This window comes from Phaethon aethereus (genome assembly GCF_964289735.1).
Source record: "Phaethon aethereus genome assembly, chromosome: 9".
Classification (NCBI taxonomy): Eukaryota; Metazoa; Chordata; class Aves; order Phaethontiformes; family Phaethontidae; genus Phaethon; species Phaethon aethereus.
This window is the reverse complement of record NC_138585.1, coordinates 7752613-7775029: the sequence shown is the minus strand read 5'-3', so window position 1 is coordinate 7775029 and position 22417 is coordinate 7752613. Positions and strand designations below refer to the sequence as shown.

General features: G+C 41.0%; 1 protein-coding gene across 2 annotated transcripts in view; it reads right to left on the bottom strand.

The window, feature by feature from the left end:
• Positions 1–22184, bottom strand: part of PXYLP1 (2-phosphoxylose phosphatase 1) — a gene marked incomplete at both ends in the record, with an annotated part of 39639 nt that extends 17455 nt beyond the window's left edge. Inside the window, one exon of one of the 2 annotated variants that reach the window (XM_082003735.1) lies at positions 22106–22184. In XM_082003735.1, the coding sequence (XP_081859861.1) occupies positions 22106–22184 (79 nt within the window). Of the gene's footprint in view, positions 1–2710; positions 2805–22105 lie in introns of those variants that run through there. The other variant, XM_082003734.1, reaches the window with a different exon arrangement.
• Between the last annotated feature and the right edge of the window lie 233 nt (positions 22185–22417).

Genomic DNA, 22417 nt, shown 5'->3' with positions numbered 1-22417 from the left:
TGGATTTCTGAACATATTTGAGCAACCCGATCTAGTGAAAAAAGTCTCTGCCCACGGCAGGGGAATTGGACGAGATTATCCAAAAGGTCCCTTCCAACACAAACCATTCTATGATTTGACTTAAATGACTCAATTTGTTTGTAGTTTTGACACAGAAAATTATCAAAAGGTCAAAAAACTCCAGTCACCTAAATAAGCACTGTCATATCAAGAAGTATTTACTTTTAGCACACGTGAAATAACACGTTGGGGGGGGGGGGGGGGGAATAACAACAAAATCAACCAAACTATGTTAAATAGAAAAAGAAAAAAATCATAGGATCTGGGCACCAGTCTATGCAGTCTACTGGAAATTTCCACCGAATACATACACATAAAAATAGCCAGTATTTCAGAAGGGAGGTGGAAAAACAAGACCAAGGAGAGATGAATTCCAGTTGGAAAGCTGCCTTCCACTTGCTCAGCCTTATCAGCACGGTGACCCTGAGGAAGCCCTCCCAGGAAAGGGGGTCCTCCTCTCCCCTTATTAAAGCTCCTCACAAGTGGTAGCAATCCTGCAGTTTCAGTGCTTTGGGATGAGGACCCCACGTAACAAAGCCCCTCTGTGTACTTCTGCCGGGTCCCGACAACAGCAGAGGTATCTTCTGCACTGACAACTGAAGTCTCAGTTGGCTCTCAATGGTTTTCGCATCTCCTGCCATTCCCTGGACATTGTTAGTGCCTCATGCATCTATGAGATTTTCTCCTTTCTCCCTCCTTTTTCATTTCAAGTACTTGGGCTTCAGGCTCCCTTGTTGTCTTCATTTATCCTGCTTCCTAGCTGTTGAGACCTTCTTCGCATGCCTCATCCTCTTCAGCTCCCTACTGCATGGAAGGCTCAATTTGTTCCTCCATTTTGGTATCCCTTATACAAGCAGTTATTTAAAGCTCTTCAAAGAGCTGATTGTTGCTCTGTATCCAAGTATTTCATTACTGAAAGTCCTTCTCTGCAGTGTCAATCCCACCTCTGTCTCCCAACCGGGTTTTCTGGTCCAAATGTAACCGGCAAACCTACAAATAGTATTGGACTGACACAGCTCAGGGAGGGGAAAATAAATAAAAAGGAAAAAAAGAGAGAATGGAAAAAAAAAGACAGAGGATGAAAAAAGAGAGAAAGGAGGAGGGAAAAAAGGGGGGGAGGGAAGAAAGTCCCTCATATGGAGTTGAAATTCATCTTTTTTCCAAACTCTGTTCTCCTCCTTCAGCTGTAAATTGTTATAAGATCAGAATTCTATTATGTAGTTCTCACACAACTTTTTATAGCTTAGCACTATTTTATATCACTTGTTCTATTAGTTCACAGTAACATGCACTTGCCCAAAACAGAAGTCTGCCAACGCGTATGTAGTCAAATCATTGATTAAGGCAGTTTTTGAACGGGATTTTTACACTGCTGTGCCTTTCAAAGCTCATGTTTTACTATGACAGGAACACAGCAATGTAAACCAGAAATGAAGCAGATGATTTTGGTGTGTATTTCCCACAGCCAGGGCAGTTAATAAAATATATCTGCAACACATTTGGTGATCTAACTGGAAACTTTGCCAACACTGAAACTATAAAGATTACATACATATTATTATAAGAGGTAGTTTGACAACACAAAGCGAAAGAAAACATATTTTATTTCACAATATTCATAAACTTATTTTTAAAACTAAAGAAGCTACATAGAAACTACTTTGAAACATTGATTTTGAAAAAGTTATATCTAGGAAAAAAAGTATAAGGCTTACAGAAACAATAAACTGAAAGAGACCTCAGTGCAACCCTGCCCAGTGTCCCACCAAGTTAAAATTGTTTGAAACATGAAGTAAAACTGAACACTTGGGCTCGTATCAGACAAAAGTAAGACCAGATTGAACAGCCAAACAACACACACTGTCCTGTGAGAGACAGAGGGGCACTGGTCACCTGGTAGAATAGCTAAACTGTTGCAGAATCACTCCTTCAACAGTTTTTGCAGCTCCAAACTGAGATATGCATTTTTTTTAAGTCGACAAAATTGAGGGAATAAAATCCAAACTCTGATACTAAGTTTAATTCAACAAAAATCCTCCAGTAATTTTTATTTTAAACCAAACCCCAGAACCTGAAGACAAAATTTTAAAATTAAGAGTTTGACTATGAAAATATCTTTATGAACAAAACCAGTGGTGTCCAAAATATTATGACATATGGTTTCATTCTCAGTGCACATTAAATATGAAGCTAATTCTTCTGTCTTCCATACCTCCCCAGTTCCTGAATGCCACAAAATATACCAGAAAAGACAAATGTTAGACAAGTAGTTTCTAAGCGAGAGAGACAATCATTCAGAAGTGCTTTCAGCATAATGATTGTAACAGCTACTACACAGCAACTAATCCCCTCTGGAAGAATGTCAAGTTTATGAAATCAGCTATTGTGCTCAGAAGCCCAAGCAGGGAGCCAGTCTGATACGAATTAGGGCTACAACACTGACACGAATTCGACAGAATTCAGTACAGCAGAAAAACAAACACAAAGCAAAGTGCAGCTGATGTGGAAGAAACACCAAATTAAATGCTAAATCACTCCATTACCAGTTTTTCTCCATCCTGCAGTCCTAGATGCAGCTTGAAAAACAAAAGGTATCACCACTGTTTACCAAGAAGAAGATTTATCCATGAAGAAAATCACTAACATTTACCTAAAACCAGAAAGGTAGGCAATAAAACCATTTTCCATCTCTGTTTTCCCTTGTAGCTCCAACCAGTCTGAGAAGCAGCAGCACAAGTAGCCATGTTAGTCTCAATTTTCTGACCAGAGAGACCTGAAGTTTTCATCTTTTATAAAACAGAAGGCTCTTTCAGCCCCATGCAAACATACTATTTAAAACAGTCACATGGAAATGAAGCCACACAGCAGGAACACAAAAAAAAAAGACCCCACAACACCCACACTGTAGGTAACTTCATGCTAATGGGTAAAGAAAAGCAAATGTGCATGTCAGAGAGCACAAAAAGTTATTTATCCCTCTTCCACCTTCCCCCCCCTTTCTGCTCCTAGCAAGGCACTAACAAGGCTGCCTAGTACAGCGGAGATGACTCAGGCTTCTGAAATTCTGGTGATGCATGCAGACTTCTAGTTGCTCTGTCTCAGTAAAAAACAGAAGCTACAAAAGGAGGAGTGTGGGAAAGATCAACCAGAAAGCGGCAGGAACGCTTCAAAACAAATGACATGGGGAAAAAGGTGAAGATACGTGCAGCAAGAACAACGATCTGGAAAAAGGAGGTAGGGCGCAGGGGGGCTGAGGAGCACGTAGGGCAGCAGCCAAGGCAGACGCTGTCCGTTCGGAAGCCGCGGCTCCAACGCCCTGCCACCCCGCGCTCGATCCACGTGTCCCCATGGTCACTTTTTGAGCTCCGCTTTTGGATTAGAAATGCATATTTGGACATCAGTGAGGTTCAAATACGCCCGTGTGACACACAATCCACCTTTCTCATTTTGTTCTTTTGTACAGATAAATAAAGGCTTTGCAGGTCTCAAACGTAAGATCTGCGTTAACAGCGAGGGCCTTCACCCACAACGCACAACGCCACAATCACGGCTGTGCTATGTTTGAATGCTGAGTAATCACACAAACAAAAACGGCCGATTAGCCTCACACCGGTCAAACTATCAAGTACAATTATGAAAAACAACCATAAAAATCTTCAAAAAAGGCTTTCTAAGCCTGTGAACATAAGCTTCTGAACTTCAGATTTTATATTTACATAAAATATAAATGGACCTACTAAACTTTTACGTTTGTCTTAAATTTTCAGTCTTTTAGTTTATTACAAACATGCAGCTTAATTAAGTTAATTAAAGAAAACCTCCAATATTTTTATTTTAAATCAAGCCACTTACCCTACAGAACCTGAAGACAAATTTTATATAAAATATGTCCACACAGAACTTAGGAAGAAGTGACAGTCCTCAGCATCTGTGCAGTCTCTATCCCTCCACCATCCACACCGGAACCTTTCACCACGTCCCCTCCTCCCCGGCATCCGCCCTGCCGTGTTCTCCGCTTCCGCCGCGGCTCCTGCCCGCTGAGGCGCGAGGCCGCTGCAGCACGGTGTATTCTCTCCAGACAGCTCCCTGGGCAACTTGCTGCCCTTCCTGCTGCAGAGCAGGCTCCAGGCTTCAAGGTTTTCTTCCCACAGTGCTGCTAACTTCTCTGAGCACCGCTCCCAAGAAAGAAAAAGAGTGAAGGGAGCTATGAGGGAGGTGGGTAACAGGAAGGAGAACAGCGGGGGGCCGGGAGGGACACACAGAAATTCAACCTAGAATAGCAACAACAAAATGCTCTGCCTTGACAAATCCCTGACAAGCTAAAAACGTTCTTCGGAATGCAATTTCTCCACAATACTACAACCTCGGAGCAGTATGCGTTTCAAGGTCACACAGGTACGGCTTTCAGATGGCAACTGTAGCTAGGCAGGAGAGGTAAGCACTTGCCTTCTTACACACTGAAACATGCTATCAAACCAAAGGTCTGGAAATGGATGACCCACAGTACAGATTTGTCAGCCTCATTACAGAAGCTGGCAAGAATTTCCAACCTCATGGTACCCACTGAGCAGTCAAATGGGAGCAAACAGTGAACAGAGACCACAGATCCCTTCCTCGGAGTTCCCCAGAATCTGCAAACGTTCAGCACTAGAGGAGAGTTACGGAGACGTGCCCAGACACATACACCTATTTGACACACATTCAGTTCCTGGACTGCTGCTGCTGTTCTTCCTTCTATGAGACAGTTCATAGTAATTTAGAGAATTTTCCGGGAGTCTGCTGACTTACAGCACAATCCTATTGCCAGCACCCTATGTTTCAAGTTCTGGGACAGACTTTGAAAAAAGGTTAACGGAAAGTATTTGTAAGTGTAGAAGCCAAGTTACAGATATCATTGAATAAACGTTCTTTTCAAGCCAGTGCTTCTAATCAAAAGCGCTGAAAAATGCTTGCTATGGCAGCCTTGAATGCATGCATTTCATACCGCAGAACCACAGATTTCTGCAGTAGCCTTCATTACAGCATATACTGATACCAGAAGTTAAAGCCCACTAGAATAGTTCTATTGATCCTATCAGGTAGACATAGACATCTCCCTTCGTACAGCAAAAATATCAATTACTTTTGAAGACAATGAGGAACGCTGCAGCAGATGTGTGGTACAAAATACCTTATTTTGAATTCTTACATATAAACATTAACCTGCCAAGAGAAATTGATTAAATTCACAAAGTTGTATGGGTCTGGGTTTTTTTTTTCATGTCGATGCATTTATCCTTAGAGGGTGAATTTCTGCATTACCTGGGTCAATATCAGAAAAGCGCTGTTTCTAAAATTCTGTTCTTTTGTGCTATGTTTGTATTTCCTTATGTTCTTTAAACTGTACCTTCTGTTTCAAAATGATGATAGAAAAGTTACAGTCCCATTTCCTTCCCAAATTATTTCTTGTGATTTAACAAAGACAAAAGGTAATTTCCCTTTTTTTTTAATTCTTGCAGGCTCAGTCATCACAGAGCCTGAAGTACCAGTTCCCTCGCTGTCCTCTCTCCACCTGGAGAACTCTGCCACAGTCAGTCTTCAATCCCAAACATAGTGGGGCTGGGAGCAGGGCAGGCAACGTGAGGAACCGCTCTCTTCCAACTCGAAAATTACTCATGGGAAATTTGAATTAAGATTTAGGATAAACAGATACTGTTTTTTCATGGCCAAAGACAGAACTCCAGCATTGCCTCAACTGCTCATCAGCAAAAAAGTATCCTGCAGCCCCCGGCAGGGAAGCTCAGCCCGCTGTCACACAAGCTGCATGACACAGTTTTTATGACCATCCTATACTGGTATGACATTTTGTCTGAGAGAGGAGCAGCGTCATTCAAATTAAGGTACATAGGTAATGACTGTTCCCCAACACTTCATCTGAAGCCTTGCTGCTTATTTCAATCGCCCAAGACACAAGCAGCAGTCAATCAGAGCCCCCACTTGGGCAGAGCCTCACTAAGGAAGCCCAGTGTGCACCCCAGGAACGGCGAAAGCCAGACGGCAGCCTGCACGAGCCTGCATTGCCCACTGGGCTGAGCACATCGTTACTGTGCTAACAGCACTCAGTTTCAGCATTAAGTTATCATTATCAAGCTGTCTGCTAGAAAACATCAGTCCAAGTCACATGTGCTGTCAATAAATACTTAGAAGTAAAGGCGTTTCGGCTCGCTCTCAAAGACTGTCAAAGACATCATTAGAGGCAAAATGCAGCACACAATACAACTGACAAGACCAACAGCTATAGCAATTCCCTGTTATTAAGCTCACAGTGAAAATAAAAGAAACGCTCTTTTTGTTTTGCTTGCTACATTTTTGCTGATATCCTTCGTAGCCTGAGGAAGATCACCCGTCCAATACAGAGATGGACATATCTACTGGAAATAAGAAATTTAAAGAAATGCTACCTAAAGTTTTCTATTTCCCATTATTTTTTCAACTTCCTTAAGCTTTGATTAAATTTTTTTTTTTACAATAACTTCTCCGTACTACAGTCCAATTTTCCTCGTAGAAGTCTGAGTCACTTTTAATCATCTAAGTAAAGAAAAATGCTGTTTGTCTGTTTAAAGTGTACGAAAAACAAGTTTTCAGAAGCATCTGGTATATCACAGGTTTACTGACGCAAAATAGAAACTCAGGAGAGCTAGGAGGTTGCAGATGTACCTCTGCTAATTTGGTGGAAGTCAGATCTGAATGAGGGAGAACGAGTGTGAGCCCTGGAGTGTTTTGTTTATTGTTTTTTTTAAATGTGGTTGTTTTTAAGAAAGCCTTCTTTGTAGTAGGCTATAAGGAGAAAAATCCTGAACTCTTCACAGCAGTCACCTGCCATGCACAAGCTTAAACACAAGATAAGCTAAATCTCAAACAAAATGGAGGTCTATAGATATACCCTGGTACGAGCTTTCACAACACAATCCCTTCTTTCTCCCTTGAACAATCATAACATGATCGTAGCTGCAACTTGTAAGTGCATCTTAACTTTACTCATCAATATTGGTGTGATTTTACTGCATGAAATGCAAACAAAAGCTTATTCTTTAGTCTAATGTAGCTGAGTTTTCAGCCTTCTTGGTTTTCAGATCCCTAAAGTTTTCCACTGGAGGTGCAAATCTCCCTATGGACCTGTCAATTGGCTGCTTTTTTTAGCTGTTTTTCAGAGACTTGATCAGAAATAGGCAAATCCCCTACTGCTTTCCAGGAGTGGGTCAAGGCCTACTTGTCTGCCTGTTTTCTGGATCACAAGATGGGAACTTCTTTAAAGCTTTTCCTCATCTTGAGGCAATTGCCAAGAGTAGCCTTCTGCCCATGGAGCCACAGCTAGCTAGCCCCTGGGTATTGACCCGGGGCCTTATTCCTTCTCAGACGCAGAGGGAAAGGCCAGATTGCCTTGTCTGTGTGTTCACGTTCAAAAATAAGTGGAACAACTACACATGACCACCATGCATGGTAGCTCTACCAGCTTTAAACAGTCTCACGCCACGACTTCTGAGAACAAGTTTCTTATTTCCAGCTGCATTAGCCACATGCTTTGCTAATTTTTTACAGGGTCCCAATACGACTTACCCAAGGAAGATAAATACGTTAAGAAAATCCTTTTTGCACCAAAGCTCAACATGGCAAGCCTTGTAGTGTTATGTTGTTGAGACCAAATTTAATCAGACATGTTAAATTATACAATGGGTGCTTGCATTTATTGAGTCCAGATGTGGCTCTGAAAAGAGCTTTATAGTTTTAGGGGGTCCCCCCACCCCAAATTGTTTTCCAGTTGGCAATTTAGAAGGGCATATGGCATTGCTTAAATAGGTTCCAGGATTTTCAGCTTGGCAGCAATAACACAGAGTGCTGACTGCAAGTCCAAGCCTCTTCAAGTTTTAGAGAAGACAGTCATTTTCCACTTCTCACAAAGTGAAAAATTACTCTCTATATATTATTCTGTTTTCCTAGTGCACTGAAACACTACATTGTTTAACATGGAAAAGATTTATATTTCCATCAATTAAATGCACTCCTTTCTTTAAAATAAATATATATGCATAATAAAGCTTTTCCTCACCAGCTTCTCATTAATTACCTCACTGCTTGGCTCTCCGGTTGATTTGAAGGGGATGTGAGGACATCTAGACAAGCAGACCGATGTGACTCAAGTCAGCTATTGCTCATGCTCCAGGTTATTTAGTGACGAGATGCAAAAAAAAAAAAAAAAAAAAAAAAAAAAGGCCCACCCCTGCTTATGATGAAGCAGTTATGTTGGTCCCTAGCCTACCACCAGGTCATTAGGACTGACAATGAGAAGGGTTACATAAACTGCACCACGATGCTATAAATGAAGTCATTCCTATTGATGTATCTGCATAGCTGCTACGTCTCATCAGGCTGTGAGATGACTTTGACTGTATCAAATCAGTGTCCTGAAGGCTACCTAACAAGGCTTAAGTACATAAAGATTAAATAGGTTTTTATGGCCTGAAAACATCATCTTTGTAAATACAATAGATCCAGCCACTGTTACTTACCTAACAAGTTTCATGAGCACTACAGTAAAATTTCAAAGCTCTGTCCTGCTTCTGTCTACAGAACTCAGCAACTGGTAAATGAACTAATGCAGCAGAATTGTCCTGCAACAGATTTACAGATTTTCCAACCAGCTTTTATCAGCTGTGTTCAGAAACTGTTGGCAACTCTTCCCACTTCCACAGTATAGTCTCAAAATAAAGGTCAACACGAAAAGGTAGCTGCAGGACACCACATACTGAATGCTACTGCCATAATTTGCCTCATGGGTGGTGACCTTTGTTTCTTCTTTTTGTCCTGTATAGTTTTTGGATCTCTCAAATACTGGAGTAGGAAGCTGTGCAGCAGTGATTACACCACGACTGAAAAAAAAAGACATTTGGCAGATTTCACATGTAAACTGAACTCAAACATAGAGGCCAACTACACTAAGTGTCCAACATAGCGGAACATGGCAAGAAGTATTTTCTCAGGAACGTGGACTGCAAATCCAGTGGCTTCTGCGATCTTTTCATCTACAGCAGCTGAGAATGATAGAAAAATATGCCCTGTACAGTAGAATTCAAGATAGTTCAACAGTTGTTCCTGTTCTGTTATCTAGCAATCTGTCGCTAACACTTTACATCTTTGACAAGGGCTTTCAGCTGCTGAAACATGCATGTTCGCCTGGGCTTAATTTTAAGGAATTCACAACTCTCACTACTAAGCTCTTGCTCCTCAAATGGATAAAGAGGAAGTGTGCACAACTGCTTTCTATCATCCTAGATAAAACGTTCTTTTCCACCTTTAAAAGATCAAATGACTGGAGCTTATATAGAGCTTTGACTGCATGTCATTGCCTCCTTTCCTTAGGACCCTCCCTAAACAGCATCCCAAAACACTGTCTTTTAAAACTCAAGTCAACACTTATTAGGGCGTGTACGAGAACATCCAGCTATCGAAACAGAAAGCAGAAAATACATAGGTAAAAAACCAAAGAAATAAAAGGACTTAAAAGCACACCTTGGCTCTGCCCACTGTATCTGGAGAAGCGTGGCTCCCCTGGTTTCAGAACACCAAGTCAGCGGCTTTTTGGGCTGCAACAAATGCTGTATGTCTGCTCATTAGTAAAAGCATCTTTCTGTCACCTCTCAACGGAGCTGCTTTCTGAACTTCTCAGCAGTACCTCTGTGTCTGCACACCCGCGTGCAGGATAGAGTAATCCCCCTTTCTCTCAAAGGGCCAGCACCCAAAAGGCAGGAGAAGCCACCACCTCTACGGTTCAGCCATAGCCTCTGCAAAGGCACAGGACGCAAACTGTTTAATATGTTAATGTCACCAGTCAAACACAATCCACAGACATCTGGCACTTCCCTACATCAGTGTCCTTCCAAGATAAAAAGCCTTACAAATTCAAATCAATATTTTAACTACTGCATTAAATTAGCACCTTTCTGTTTCACATCTAATCCCAACTGTTTTCCATCCACGAACTGACCTGCTCAGGGAAGTGATCTCAACACCATATGCCACTGCTTACCCAAGCCAAGCCAGATCACTTGTTTGTCCTTGTCAGCACCAGGACACAGAAAGCTGCCATGGATTTGCTAGCAGCAAAGCCCAAAACAACAAATTTAATACAGTAGAGCCTGACAGATTTTTGTGCTGGTGAAGCCTGTAATGACAGACGTAGCCGTTAGTTTCAGAAATTCAGAGCAGAGTTCTCTGGATCAGAGAATTATTGATGTCTTTAGGATACTTGCCATAAACCATCTTAAAGGAAGATGGTGAATTGTATTTCTTGTCTTCATCCAGTATTAATGAGCACAGTTGGTAAGCCCAAAATTACACCATGTACCTAGGGTTTCCATCTCTTTTAATCCAACCATCTCACAAAAAACATAAAGGGAGATCACTTCCACTTTCCAAGGCTTCATATTTCACTGCAGCAATTCCACAAAAGCCTCAGTCTTTTAAATACAAAACTCCTTAGACCCCACCTCATTAACAAATAAACCACAATGCCACTTAGTATGTGCAAGCACTGCTTTCCTCTCAGTGAGTGAGCTTTGAAAATTTAAAAGGTAAGTAACTTCAGGAACAGAGATTTTTTTTTTTTTTTTTTTTAAAACTGCCTGCAGGCATTAAAATCCTCAAAATCGGTGCAGCTTACAAAACCTTATTAATCACAGAAGATACACAAGCCCAAGAACACACATTAAATTTCTCAAAAATCTTCACGGTCAAATGACAAGACACTTTGGACTGAGTAAGTCACTGTATCATTTCAGAAATGAAAGCCCAGCAAAAGCACAGATAAAAGAACAAAACTGCCTGGCAGATAAATCACAAGAGGAAAATTAAGAGGACTAAGAAGAAACATGAACAACAACTATCTGAAGAATATTAAGTATATCTGAAGCAGATACATAGAGGAGAACTAGCACATCCATAAAACCGATGGTTTTCAACTCAATTGGCAGCAGTACAGCAGGGATTAAGGTAGGCACAAAGCACAGCTCAGAAAAAGCAAACATATCATCAAATCTAAAGTTTAAGTAGTCATCCGTGCTTTCCTGAAGACTGCATATGGCCTGTGAATGGGGGGAACACAACTGCATTATACCCACTGATGTTAAGACAGTTTTCCCTGTACTGTCCCGCTGAGACTGTGTGTCTGCACTCTGAACAAAGAGAGCAGGGAGATCTGGGTCAGAACACTCCTCTGATGAAGACGCAGAACACAAATCTCAAACAACGGACAGCAAACAATTAATGGAGGAGGAATCCATTTACAATTAATAGGTAGCGTTGTCCTAAAAGCTCTGATAAAAGTAAAGCAAGAGGGATAAAGCTAATGCGGTCAGAAAACTGATCTAACATCAGAGTGGTCAGCAAAAGATTAAGAAAGGGCTTGTACTAAAACAAAAAAGCAAGGTGACAAGGCTGTCTTTATCTTCTTAGCTTGAGACACACAGGTTTTGCTTTCGGTCACATCACCTCTGTAAAACATGGAAAAAACAAAGGTAGAAAGGAAGGCAGTCTATAGCAAGGGGATGAGCTGAGAAACTGCACATGGAAAAGAAAAAACCTTCAGGGATGAGAATCACTTCCCACTGCCCAGCCAGGCAGAACAGGAAAGCTGAGCAGGGAGGGCAGACGAGAGCAGCAGAATGGGACACAGGTAATTTCGGCCTTCACCAGCTCGCCCACAGGCGAGCAAAGACCAAAGTTGCCCAAAGCACATCTCCCAGCCAGCCCTGGCAGCCAGCGGCTACGGGGACTGGATCCACACAGCTGCCATGACACCACCGAAATCTGTTACTCTGAAAACCCCCAGCAAGAGCTAGAATGCGAAGCCCACGCAGAGGGGCCGTGTTCTTGTGAGAACTGAGGGCTTGCACTGTGCAGACTTCACCTGCTTGAACTAACCCTGAATCACCAAGCCAAATTTAACATTTATAAAGAATGTAACAGCTGCCCCTTAGAAAGAGAACTATCTTTCTTCACTATTTCTACAAAGAAAATAAGGTGAATTCAGAATTTAAAAAACAATGTTACACGTGTTAAAACATAGTTCAGGTCAGTACGCAACTCACCTATGGAAAAATCCTGGGAACAATTTTTTTTGGCTTTAAAAGACAGACATGCCAATCCAAACACACCTGCAGTTACCTGTAAGGCAGCCTGTCTCAGCATTAGACACCTATGAAAAAGGAACAGCCGAGAATTGGATTAATGAGCTTTTGTTGTGTTGATAAGGGTAACAGCCCTGAAATTTTAAACAAAAAAGAATTTGCTAAAAAAAAAAAAAAAAAAAAAATCAATATCTCACCTGATACAGAATAAACTAATCATTTAGGTTGGAAGGGATCTCTACAGATCATCTGCTCCAACCCAGCACTCAAAACAAGGCTAACTCAAATCAGGTTGCTCAAGGCATTGTCTAGGCAACTATCAACAGTTTAAAAGTTACACACAATGACTAAAACCACCCACAACTTCGAATGATAGTAGACAGACTAAAGCTTAGTTATGACTAAGCAACCCTTAAAAGAAAAAAAAAAAAGTCCAAATTTCTTCGCTGTCCAATGTCTTAATGGAAATTGGCCTCATCAAGTTGATCCACATTAAAGTATAAACTGCCCTTTTCTGACAAAGGATTCAATTGGCATAAAAAGTCAAGCAACTACTGGCTTGTAGAAGGAAAAAAAAAGAAGGAAGAGATATACTCCATATTAAAAAAATAAATCAGAGCATTTCTTAAAGCTCTACAGAAACTCTGAGCTACTTATTCTATGTACTGTATCTCAAATTGTCTGCAACTGCAATGCCAGACAGTGCCAAACAATGGTTCCAAAAAAACCACTACTGAATTCGTAATAGACCAATACAATGTAAACAAGGTCACAGGACTGTAGAACGACTGCAATATCTGAGGAGGTAGGAAAAAACTACGAAAAAATTGTGAGTCACCAGAAGAAAACACTGCGCAATCATCTTCCATTAGCTTCCCCAAAAGTCTACTACACTTCCACAGACTTTCATGCAAGGAAACTAGCTATGCACATGGTTCTAAGAGTTCAGCTCAACAGAGCTCCTAGCAGTTACACTGGCATGTCGTCGATTTGCAAAAACACTAGTAGTCCAGGTCACTAAGGAATACACCCGCTCCTTGGGGATCCTCTTGGTCTAGGGATAATTCCACCTTCTGGGTCTCCACAAGAACAAGATACAAGAGGAGGGTCGCTGTCTGAAGACTTCTTTAGGAGAAGCAAAGGCCCAATTCACATCTTCACAGAAAAAAACTGTAGGTGTCTCTCACGCAGTCACAATGGAAAAAAATGTATATCCATCCTCATTTCACATTTTACCCTCATTTATTTTTACAGCCCTGTTCTGGTGATACATACAAGTATATTGAAATAGCAGGACTCCACGGTATGTAGAAAGATAAAGGTATTACCCAAGTCCTTGAAAGAAATGTAGGTCAAATTCGTTTAAATAACATACAACTGTATATACAAGTCATCTTCTGGTGGAACTTATTTGTGCTGTTATTTCAATTAGTGCCAGAGCCCAGTTCAGCAGGAAGCAGGAAGAGGAAGGATTTAACCACAGCAGAGGTATTCCAATAAAGGTAGCTGAACTACTAGCAACAAGACAAAGTTCACTCCCAGGTTAAATATACAGAGAGGGAATTAAGATTAATGCATTAGTCTACATAAAGATTGACAAAAATATTGACTTCTCTAAGCATAACATTTTTTCTCCTACTGAGAATATTTATTTTCCTCTGTTGTTTACCATCCATTTAAAATTCAAACAATAAAGGCCAGGAATGTACCTATGAGACTGTCCCTACCAAAAGTCACTGACCCTTTTACCTGTTTAAAATAATTGCCGTTATGTATCACCATAATTATTAAAAGACTGAAGCACAAATTTCAACACTTTCAAACTTTCTTGCAGGTATTAGGATCAAGATTTGAATTGGATTTTGCGAGAATTTATGTTAAAATGCTTATTATTTTCAAGTCTTGTTTCCTTCCCTCTAGGATTTAACCCAACACTGTAGTAAGGATTTGCAGAAACTACTAACTCGCCGTTAGTTTTTGTGAAGTATTAGGCTTTACTTACAGTAGCCTTCAACCATACGTTTTAACAGCTCGTATTAATTTCTGCTTAAATACAGTTCAACTAACCATCAGGGATGAAGCCAAAAATACATATTTAAAGAGGTTTATGAAGTTCTGTAGCCTGCCAAGTAACTTCTACTGGTCAAATCCTATCTGAAGCAACTTAACCTGACCTATAGTTAAAGCAGATATTTAAAAATGATTACTCTATTTTTGTGGGAGAAAATAAGACTGTCCCACAGTATCATATCACCCTTCAAGGGTTAATTTTTGGACTGGTACATTATAGCACCACTTTTGAGAATCACAAAAAAGTTATGTAAATCTCCAGTTGCAACATAAAAAGCCTATTTAACAAAAATATGTACATTTACAGTTAGTTTTCTTCATTCACTACTTGGATATATTATTTGTGGGCTGTTTTTCCCTTTAATCTTAAATTCAGATTAAATCAGTACTTTCAAAAAACCCAGCGAGACTTCTCATTAGTGGAAATCTGCCATGCTTATGAGCTAGAAGGCAAAATTCAGGAAGGGAGATCTCTGATCTCCTTTTAATTTCGTATGCTGGTAACACATGACAAAAAGAAGTTCTCTGTGTCAAGAATTCTAAAGTTGCAGCTTTTTAAATCTAGTTAGTTGTATAAATCAGCAAAACGCAATACTCCCTCTTTTTTTCTTCCACTGAAGAAATTATACTATTAAAATATGAACCATGAGTAATTACTGCTTGTTGGTAAGGAAGTCACCTTAGAGAGATGGTAAGGATATATATTCTCTCCAGGAAGAGCCAGAAGCTTATATTATCTTTTTACTGAACACCTTGGGGTTTTTTTTTCCCTCCCCTCCTCCTTCAGAAATTAAGTTCTGGAAAAACCCAACTCATCCATTTTTTCCACAGACTTCGCATGTCCCAGCTCCTGCAGGCATCCCACCGGCAGCCTCCGGGCAAGGGGCTGGGGGGGCAGCTGACACCCCCGTGCCGGTTTGGGGTGGAGATACAGGGACCGCGGCAGCTCTGCAGTGCCACAGTTACAGCTTCGCAAGGTGAGGCCGCACATCCCGCTTTTTGCAAACGGGAAGCCTGAGCAGGGGTGCTTCACCCCTCGGCTTCCACATCGATTCTCACCTGCAAGGCCCTGCTGAGCGTTTGGCACTGGCAGCGGCTCCCCCGGAGCCTCCCCCCGGCCGTCCGAGCAGGAGCCGCAGCGAGCAGCGGCGCGGGCAGCCAGCTGAGCGCCGAACGTTTCAGCGTTGCTCTGGTACAGTGTCGGGCCACCAAGCAGGGGGGCAGACAGCAGCAATCGCACCAGAGGCGCCGGGACTGTTACAGCGAAGAGGCTTCCGAGGGGGCTGTGCGGCAACACGGCAGCCGCCTCCCGCAGCCGGCGTCCCGGCGGGACCGCATACCCTGCTCTCCCCGTCCTCGTAAAACAAGGGACGCCCGCAGCACTCCAGCTAATAAAATAAAACTACCACTTTTCCGTTGGAGAATCCTGTTTTCTGTCTCCTAGGACTCATCTGTAAAACCAAAACCTCCAATGCAAAACAAGATGACAGAACACAGAGTGAAGTTATTACGGGAAAAGCAAAATGTCATCTCCAGACATGCTGAAACACCAGCATCCAAGCCTGGACCATCAAGGCAGACAAAGTACTTAAAAAAATCCCCAAACTTCCTCACACTTTACACAGGATCCAGCACCCTGCCCAGAGTAGCTGCTGATATCCTAAAAAGCAGTGGCAGATACCAAAATTCTTTTTATCAAAAGACAGGCCTGAGGCACTGACCAAAGTACCAAAGTATTCAGGGAAACAAACTTCAAACCAGAAAAGCAGCTCCATGTGCAGGGTCTGCCTGAGAGCCAGGGACCTTGCGATTCTGCAGGTGCCTGAAGCAGGCGGGATGAAAAGGAGAGAGCCTGTAATTTATGCTCGCAACAGGGTTAAAAGCTCGTAGAAAGAGATGCTTTCCCACTATAGTTTTAGTCCTCCTCTCTTGACTGTTTCTTTCCTTAGGCTTTCGGTAAATGGAAACAAAAATAAAAAACAAAGTAAACAAAGGCATTTACATGTTTTTGATAAAAAAATAAAAATCCATAGTTATTGTCAAATAAACTTTACAGAGATTACATATGGCGTCTTAACAGCTAGTTTTTTTAATTTCCTTTCAGTTTGGTTTATTCAAGGTAATTTCAAAGATAAATAGTTGAGACACCCAGCAGAGACCCACCTTCAGGCTTTTGCAGTCAGTCACAGCTGTTCCAATACACTGGAAGGTCTGGGTTTACCCAGTAATTGGGTTCTCATATACACCACCAATCTTAAGGGGGGAAAAAAGAGCAGATCTTCAGGCATACTTGCAACCTCCTGTTCCTGAGCTGACCTAAGGACTACCCAACGTAATTAACATTGACAAGGTCCTAAATTATGCCTCTTCCCCTCAGTGTGAGGCTGCAAGACCACAGCCGGATTCTGACACATCGCTTACAACACACTTGAATCTAGCTGCACTGCCATCCTCCGTCTCTGTGCTATAGGAGCTCCCCAAACCACCGCGTTTACCGTCCCTTTGCACTGCTCTGGGCATTTTACACAGCACGAAGTGGGAAGGAAGACCCCAGCCACTGCACCTTTTCCTCTGGCAAAAAAGAAAGAAGTATCCCAACTTGTACTGACTGTTTGTACAGAAGTAAACTGCCCAGTTTTAGTCAACAGCATTACAGATAATATTTACAGAGACAAAAACACAGTCCACAATCTAGCACAGGTCATTTTTGCGTTCTGCAGTTTTTCTGACAAAAAGCAAAGCACTGGAGTCTACCAAGAGAAAAAACAACGTAATTCCATTTTAGAACAGTCTAACCGAAAAGTCTATCAAAACCTGTTCTCTTTTTGTCTCCAGCACTGAAGTTTTAGATCTTTTAGAACTATGACCATTTACATAAACAAAGAGGGGGGAAATAAAAACATGTGTGGAGTAATAAATACTCTAAGGAAAATACTTCTCCAGTCTTTTCCACAGATTTGTCCCCAAACATAAAACAAGAGGGAAACAATGACAATTCCCAATAAAACTTTAAGCTGACAGTCACACTTGGTCGGGACGTCAATCAGTCACCCTATCCAATGGGACTCCCAAACAAAAACTTTCATCACTGTAATTATCCACCAGAGACATCACAGTAAGCTTTCAGTTAGCGGTGGAACATTTTTGGAGTTTACACTGCCATTTTTCTACACAATTTAAAAATTAAAACAGCTACAAAATTTGGAGGCATTTGCCATGAGAGTCTCCTATTGCTGATCTGGTCCAGGTTTCACAGTGTACAATTTATTAATAGCCAAACTGAATTTGAGAACATATCTGGCTCCCAGTCTTTTGCTTCAAAGTCCAGGCCATACAATTACATAAAAGATGCCTAGAACCATTAAGACTTGTAGTTTTTCATCAAGCATAAACTTCTTCTATGTGCCTGATAGAAATGGTAAACAACCCTGGCAAAACTATGAATAGATACTGGAATATTCTAATACATTTTCAAACAGGTTTCAAATGTCATTCTCCTATCACTCACCACCAGATATGTTCAGAAACAAAAACTGAGGAATTATTTATGTAGCAGCAGGAGTACGCTGCTACCCACCTGATGCAGTGGGTAGCAGCATACATAAAGACCGTACTGAGATCCCATGCTTTTTGCTCCTATATACGAGTGTATAAAGAACAGAACTGTTCAAGTGCCTCATTGCCCCAAACCTACATAACGGAAAACTCAGCGGGAACAAAAGGCATCTTATGTGATCCACAGCAGCTACATCACCTTGAAGAATGAATAATAAAGTTTAAAAAAGTCTTTTCTCCAGCTATTTGGCAAAGTACAGTCTGCTTATTTGACTCCCTCTCAGCAGGACAGGGAAGTGAAGAAATTTCAGCCATACCAGAAATGCCAGATCTGGCATTTGATCCAGCAAGGCAATCCAGCACACAATATCTGACAAACACGAACCGATTGCTCCGCAGAGCTGCCTTCTGTATCTCTGGTACCATGGCACTGCAGACGCAAGGCAGAGGGAGGGCAGCTTCTGCTCTGGTAAAAGGGATTCTTGCCAACTGGTCCGCATCTACCCACTGCAACTGTTGGTGGGACAGGATACTTTTAGCACTCAGAGCTGTTGGTTGCTGTCAGGATTTTGGGGGAAAACTTTCTCAGTGATTTACCCTGTAAGTTAAGTGTGCAGAGCACCAGCCTTGGGGAAAAAAAAAAAACAAAACAACACAGGAAAGCAGACTAGTTTAGATCAGAACTCAGAAATCACAACAGAAGAGAAAGGGAACAAGAATAAACATCAAAACAGGACACAGAGTTTTCTGTCGTTCTTGGGTCCCTCCCCAGCCTACCAACACTGAAGACTCTGAGGTCCAATACTGATTTATTTCCCCAGCATTTCTCTCCTTCTGTCTAAACCCGAGACATAACAACTGTTAGTTCTGAAACAATTGCCTGGGGACTTTGTCTTACAAGGAAGAATGGACTTGCACTAGGACTGCTGACTCTTGCGACACCCATCACCTCCACTTCATTGTGGCTGCAGAAGTCACTGCTCATAAAGCAGTTCCAGACCCTTCACAGCACAGTCTATTAAAGTAAACCAGCATCGATTTCTGCTTGACTGGACTGCAAACTGCTGGAAGCAATTCCTGAACTCTCACAGCTCAAGCACAGGACCGACTGTAATCTTGTCAGCCATCCCAGTGTGGGCTGTTTGTAATATTGAGCCAGAACCTACAGAAAACCTGCTGAACTTGGCCTTCACTACACCCTTTGCTTCAGAGTCAGGTACAACTCACAAGCCTGGCTTTAAATGGCCAAGAGGGGATTCCATATCAAGCATTTAAGGGCATGATGCTCTGCCCTAAAGCAGGAAGATATGTACCATTTGTATAATTATGCATTTAATGTTACTGTTTCACTTTTCTAAACAAATGTAGCACATTTTGAACATTTACTGCTTAGAGAAGCAGGAGTGTGTTTTAAGATGACCAGTCCTCCTCCACAAAGCTGTCATGCTTGCTAACACAGAATCAATCTCACAAGAGCATAAAACATCCATTTCCACTCCAAATGCTCAAATGCTTCAGGAGATAACTCCCTTTAAAAACAAAAAAAAAAATCATCAATACTTGGGCATTTTCCTGAGTCTGAATGTATAAACTCATTTTCACTCCATGATCTGACACAAATTATAAAGCAGTATAATCAAAATTTTTCTCCAGGCAGTTTGGAAGGGATCAAAACTTGGAAACCAAGTTTTACAGGCTGATGAAAAAGAAAAGCAGCATACTGCTTTCAGAAAAAAAGTTTTATACATGAAACAAGACTACATTACTACCACTTTGTGCAACAGTGAGAATCGAATTGTGAGGGATGCATGCCTCTGAACTGTGTCATGTCTTAAGAGTAACAAATTCAGTGCAAGGAAGGACCTTCAACATAGCAATAGGAAACAAATAGTAAATACAGATCTACTAACTACATAGTGCTACAACAGAGTCTATATTTAAATCCGCTGTTAAAGAAATACATACAGTAATTGGAATTTTGCTGTTCAAAAAAAAAAAAAAAGTCCAAACTACTCATAAGGAGACCAACATAGTGGCAGACCCTTCTCTATGTCCCATGGAACTGCACACTTAAAATATTCTGCCCTTCAATGCTCTAGTGCAGTAAAGTACTCCTTAACATGCAGTATCAGAGGGGCTGACGTTTTCTGAAGGATGTTCTGAAATTTCTCAGGTGGGGGTTACTGCCTTGTTGAGTCAGCATGTGGGTCACCATGTGCTAGTACTTGGTCCGCTTTTATCAAAACAGCAGTTTTATGTATTTATATGAGTCATGGCGACTGACCAAAGATTCTGCTCTAAGACAGTACCGAAACTATGCTTCCATTAGCAACATATTGCAAGTATTTCCTTAAATGTGTGCCCGTTTCATTAAAAGCTCAAGTTCAGAATCAAGTGTTTCCTTGGCTTAATGTTAAACTAGTCAGGAGGTGTACTTTGGAAAAGACTAAAAATTTACGACTATGTTTAATTTGAAAGCAGCTCACCAAGCACTTGCAGACTCTAACATAATTTTGCAGGTAGGGGGTTGTTTAGGGGCTGAAGGGGAAAAATTGGTTTTGGCTTTAAGACCCTGGCTTGTTTTTTTAAATTCTCCAAACTCCATTTGGTTTCCAAAATAGTGTTACATGGCGATAGGAGGAGAGAGTTTTGTCTTTGCTTTGGAGATGTCCTGGTTCCAAGTTTGAACTAACTACCAAGCTGAAGCTGGCAGAAGTTAAAATATCAGGCTACCTATATGTCATAAACCACTTGGTTCCTGCTAGCCTGTACTGCGTTTCTCATTATGTAAAAATTGCTGTATGTGTTTTGGTATTGGCACTAACTTTCATGACGGCTGCTAGCTGTAGCTTAAGTGCTTTTTAAAGCAGCCCTCAAACATCTGTATCTCCTGGAATTCCTCTTGCACGAATGTTATCTTCTAATTAAGTGGAAAATAACTTCCTCTTTTGATGGAATGTGATTCATTCTCCAATATGCCTACCTCTTCATCTCTACATAAAGCTCATTTTTGTTAACAATTCGGTTTCATATTCCAGCTGCAGTTCCTCTAGGATCTTCATCCTCTACACAATTCATAATGAACCATATAACGTCAAGGGCAGAGTCATAAAGAGCCCAATGGGCAAAACAAGCTGCAACCAGACCCACTGGCATGTACCCATGAGAGGCTGAAAAATCAATTCAGAGCCAAAGGTCCCTGCATTACATGTAGATCAGTTTAAACACACAAAAAACAATGACATAAACCCACAAAGTTTCTTTCCCCTTCCTCCCCAATTTTTTTTTTTTTTAAGTTGCCACCATATGCAAAAGACACATTCTAAATTGCAAGTAATCCTCTGGGTTTGGGTTTCATTTGGTTTTTGGTTGTTTTTTTGGTAGTTGTTGTTGTTGTTTGGGGGTTTTGTTTTTTACACTATGCAAAAAAAGCATAGACCAGAAAGACCGCACTCTTACATTAAAACACGAGGCAAGACAACAACAAAGAATGCTATCCTGTGGTAGGGATATGCATTTTTCCTTGCTCTTTAACAGCAACTAATTACATCGGCATGTATTAGTACGTATCAGATTTACACCCAACATCACTTTACCTAGCAAATGTTATCGTTCAGGAACTATGTGATAAGCAGACACGTGGCACAACACTCATTTGTCTACCTACACCAACCTGCATTCAGCACCACCTTCCTGCTTAATCAGTAAATGACAGTCCTCTGGATTGACCCATGGTTAACTGATCTCAAGCACAACATAATTTATCTTGTCTTAAACAAACCAGTCACTTGTGATCACTTATGACTTGCCAGGCAATTCAAGTGTTTAAAGTTTCCTAACATGAGGGCACAAATAAGGAGAAGTTCCACTACTCAACTCTCTCACAGCAGTTTTCTCAATCCCGTCTGGTCTGCTGCTATGTGAAATTGGAACTGCAGCAGTTTTTAGTCAAATGTGTTTCGTCTACTTTCATGGAAGGATTCAAGTCACGTTCAATTACTTAACTGCACTACAAAATTAAGATTTTTTTTTTTTTCCTGAGATAGCCTGACTGAGAAAGTCTCTAGATTGTATAGATTCCCATATGACATACAAAACTATTTTTATTCTGACATTTATTTTCCTATTTAAAAAACAACCAACCAACCACAACAAATATTTAAATACAGAAAGAATGCTTAAACAACATGTAAGCATAGCCATTTTTAAACACACCTATAGACCACTATATATAGAAAACAAAAAGGGAGGACACTTACAGAATTGCAGACTGAGGCTCAAAAAGGCTAATAAGGCTGCCAAAGCCAGCAAGAACAGAAAACGGTTTCGGAATAGCATTATTATTCGTTCTGCCTTCTCTTCATGGTTTCATCTTCATATATCGATGGTTCCTGCAGACAACAAAACATTGGCAAATATATCTCAGATGTGGAAGCATCAGCTATAACAAAGAAAATTCAAATATCCTTTTGACAGTGTCAAGTTATTTCTTAAAGGCAAGCACATGAGGCAATTCAAACCAGCAACAACAGTATCAATATCAGTAATTTGTCTTTACCCTAGTTATGATA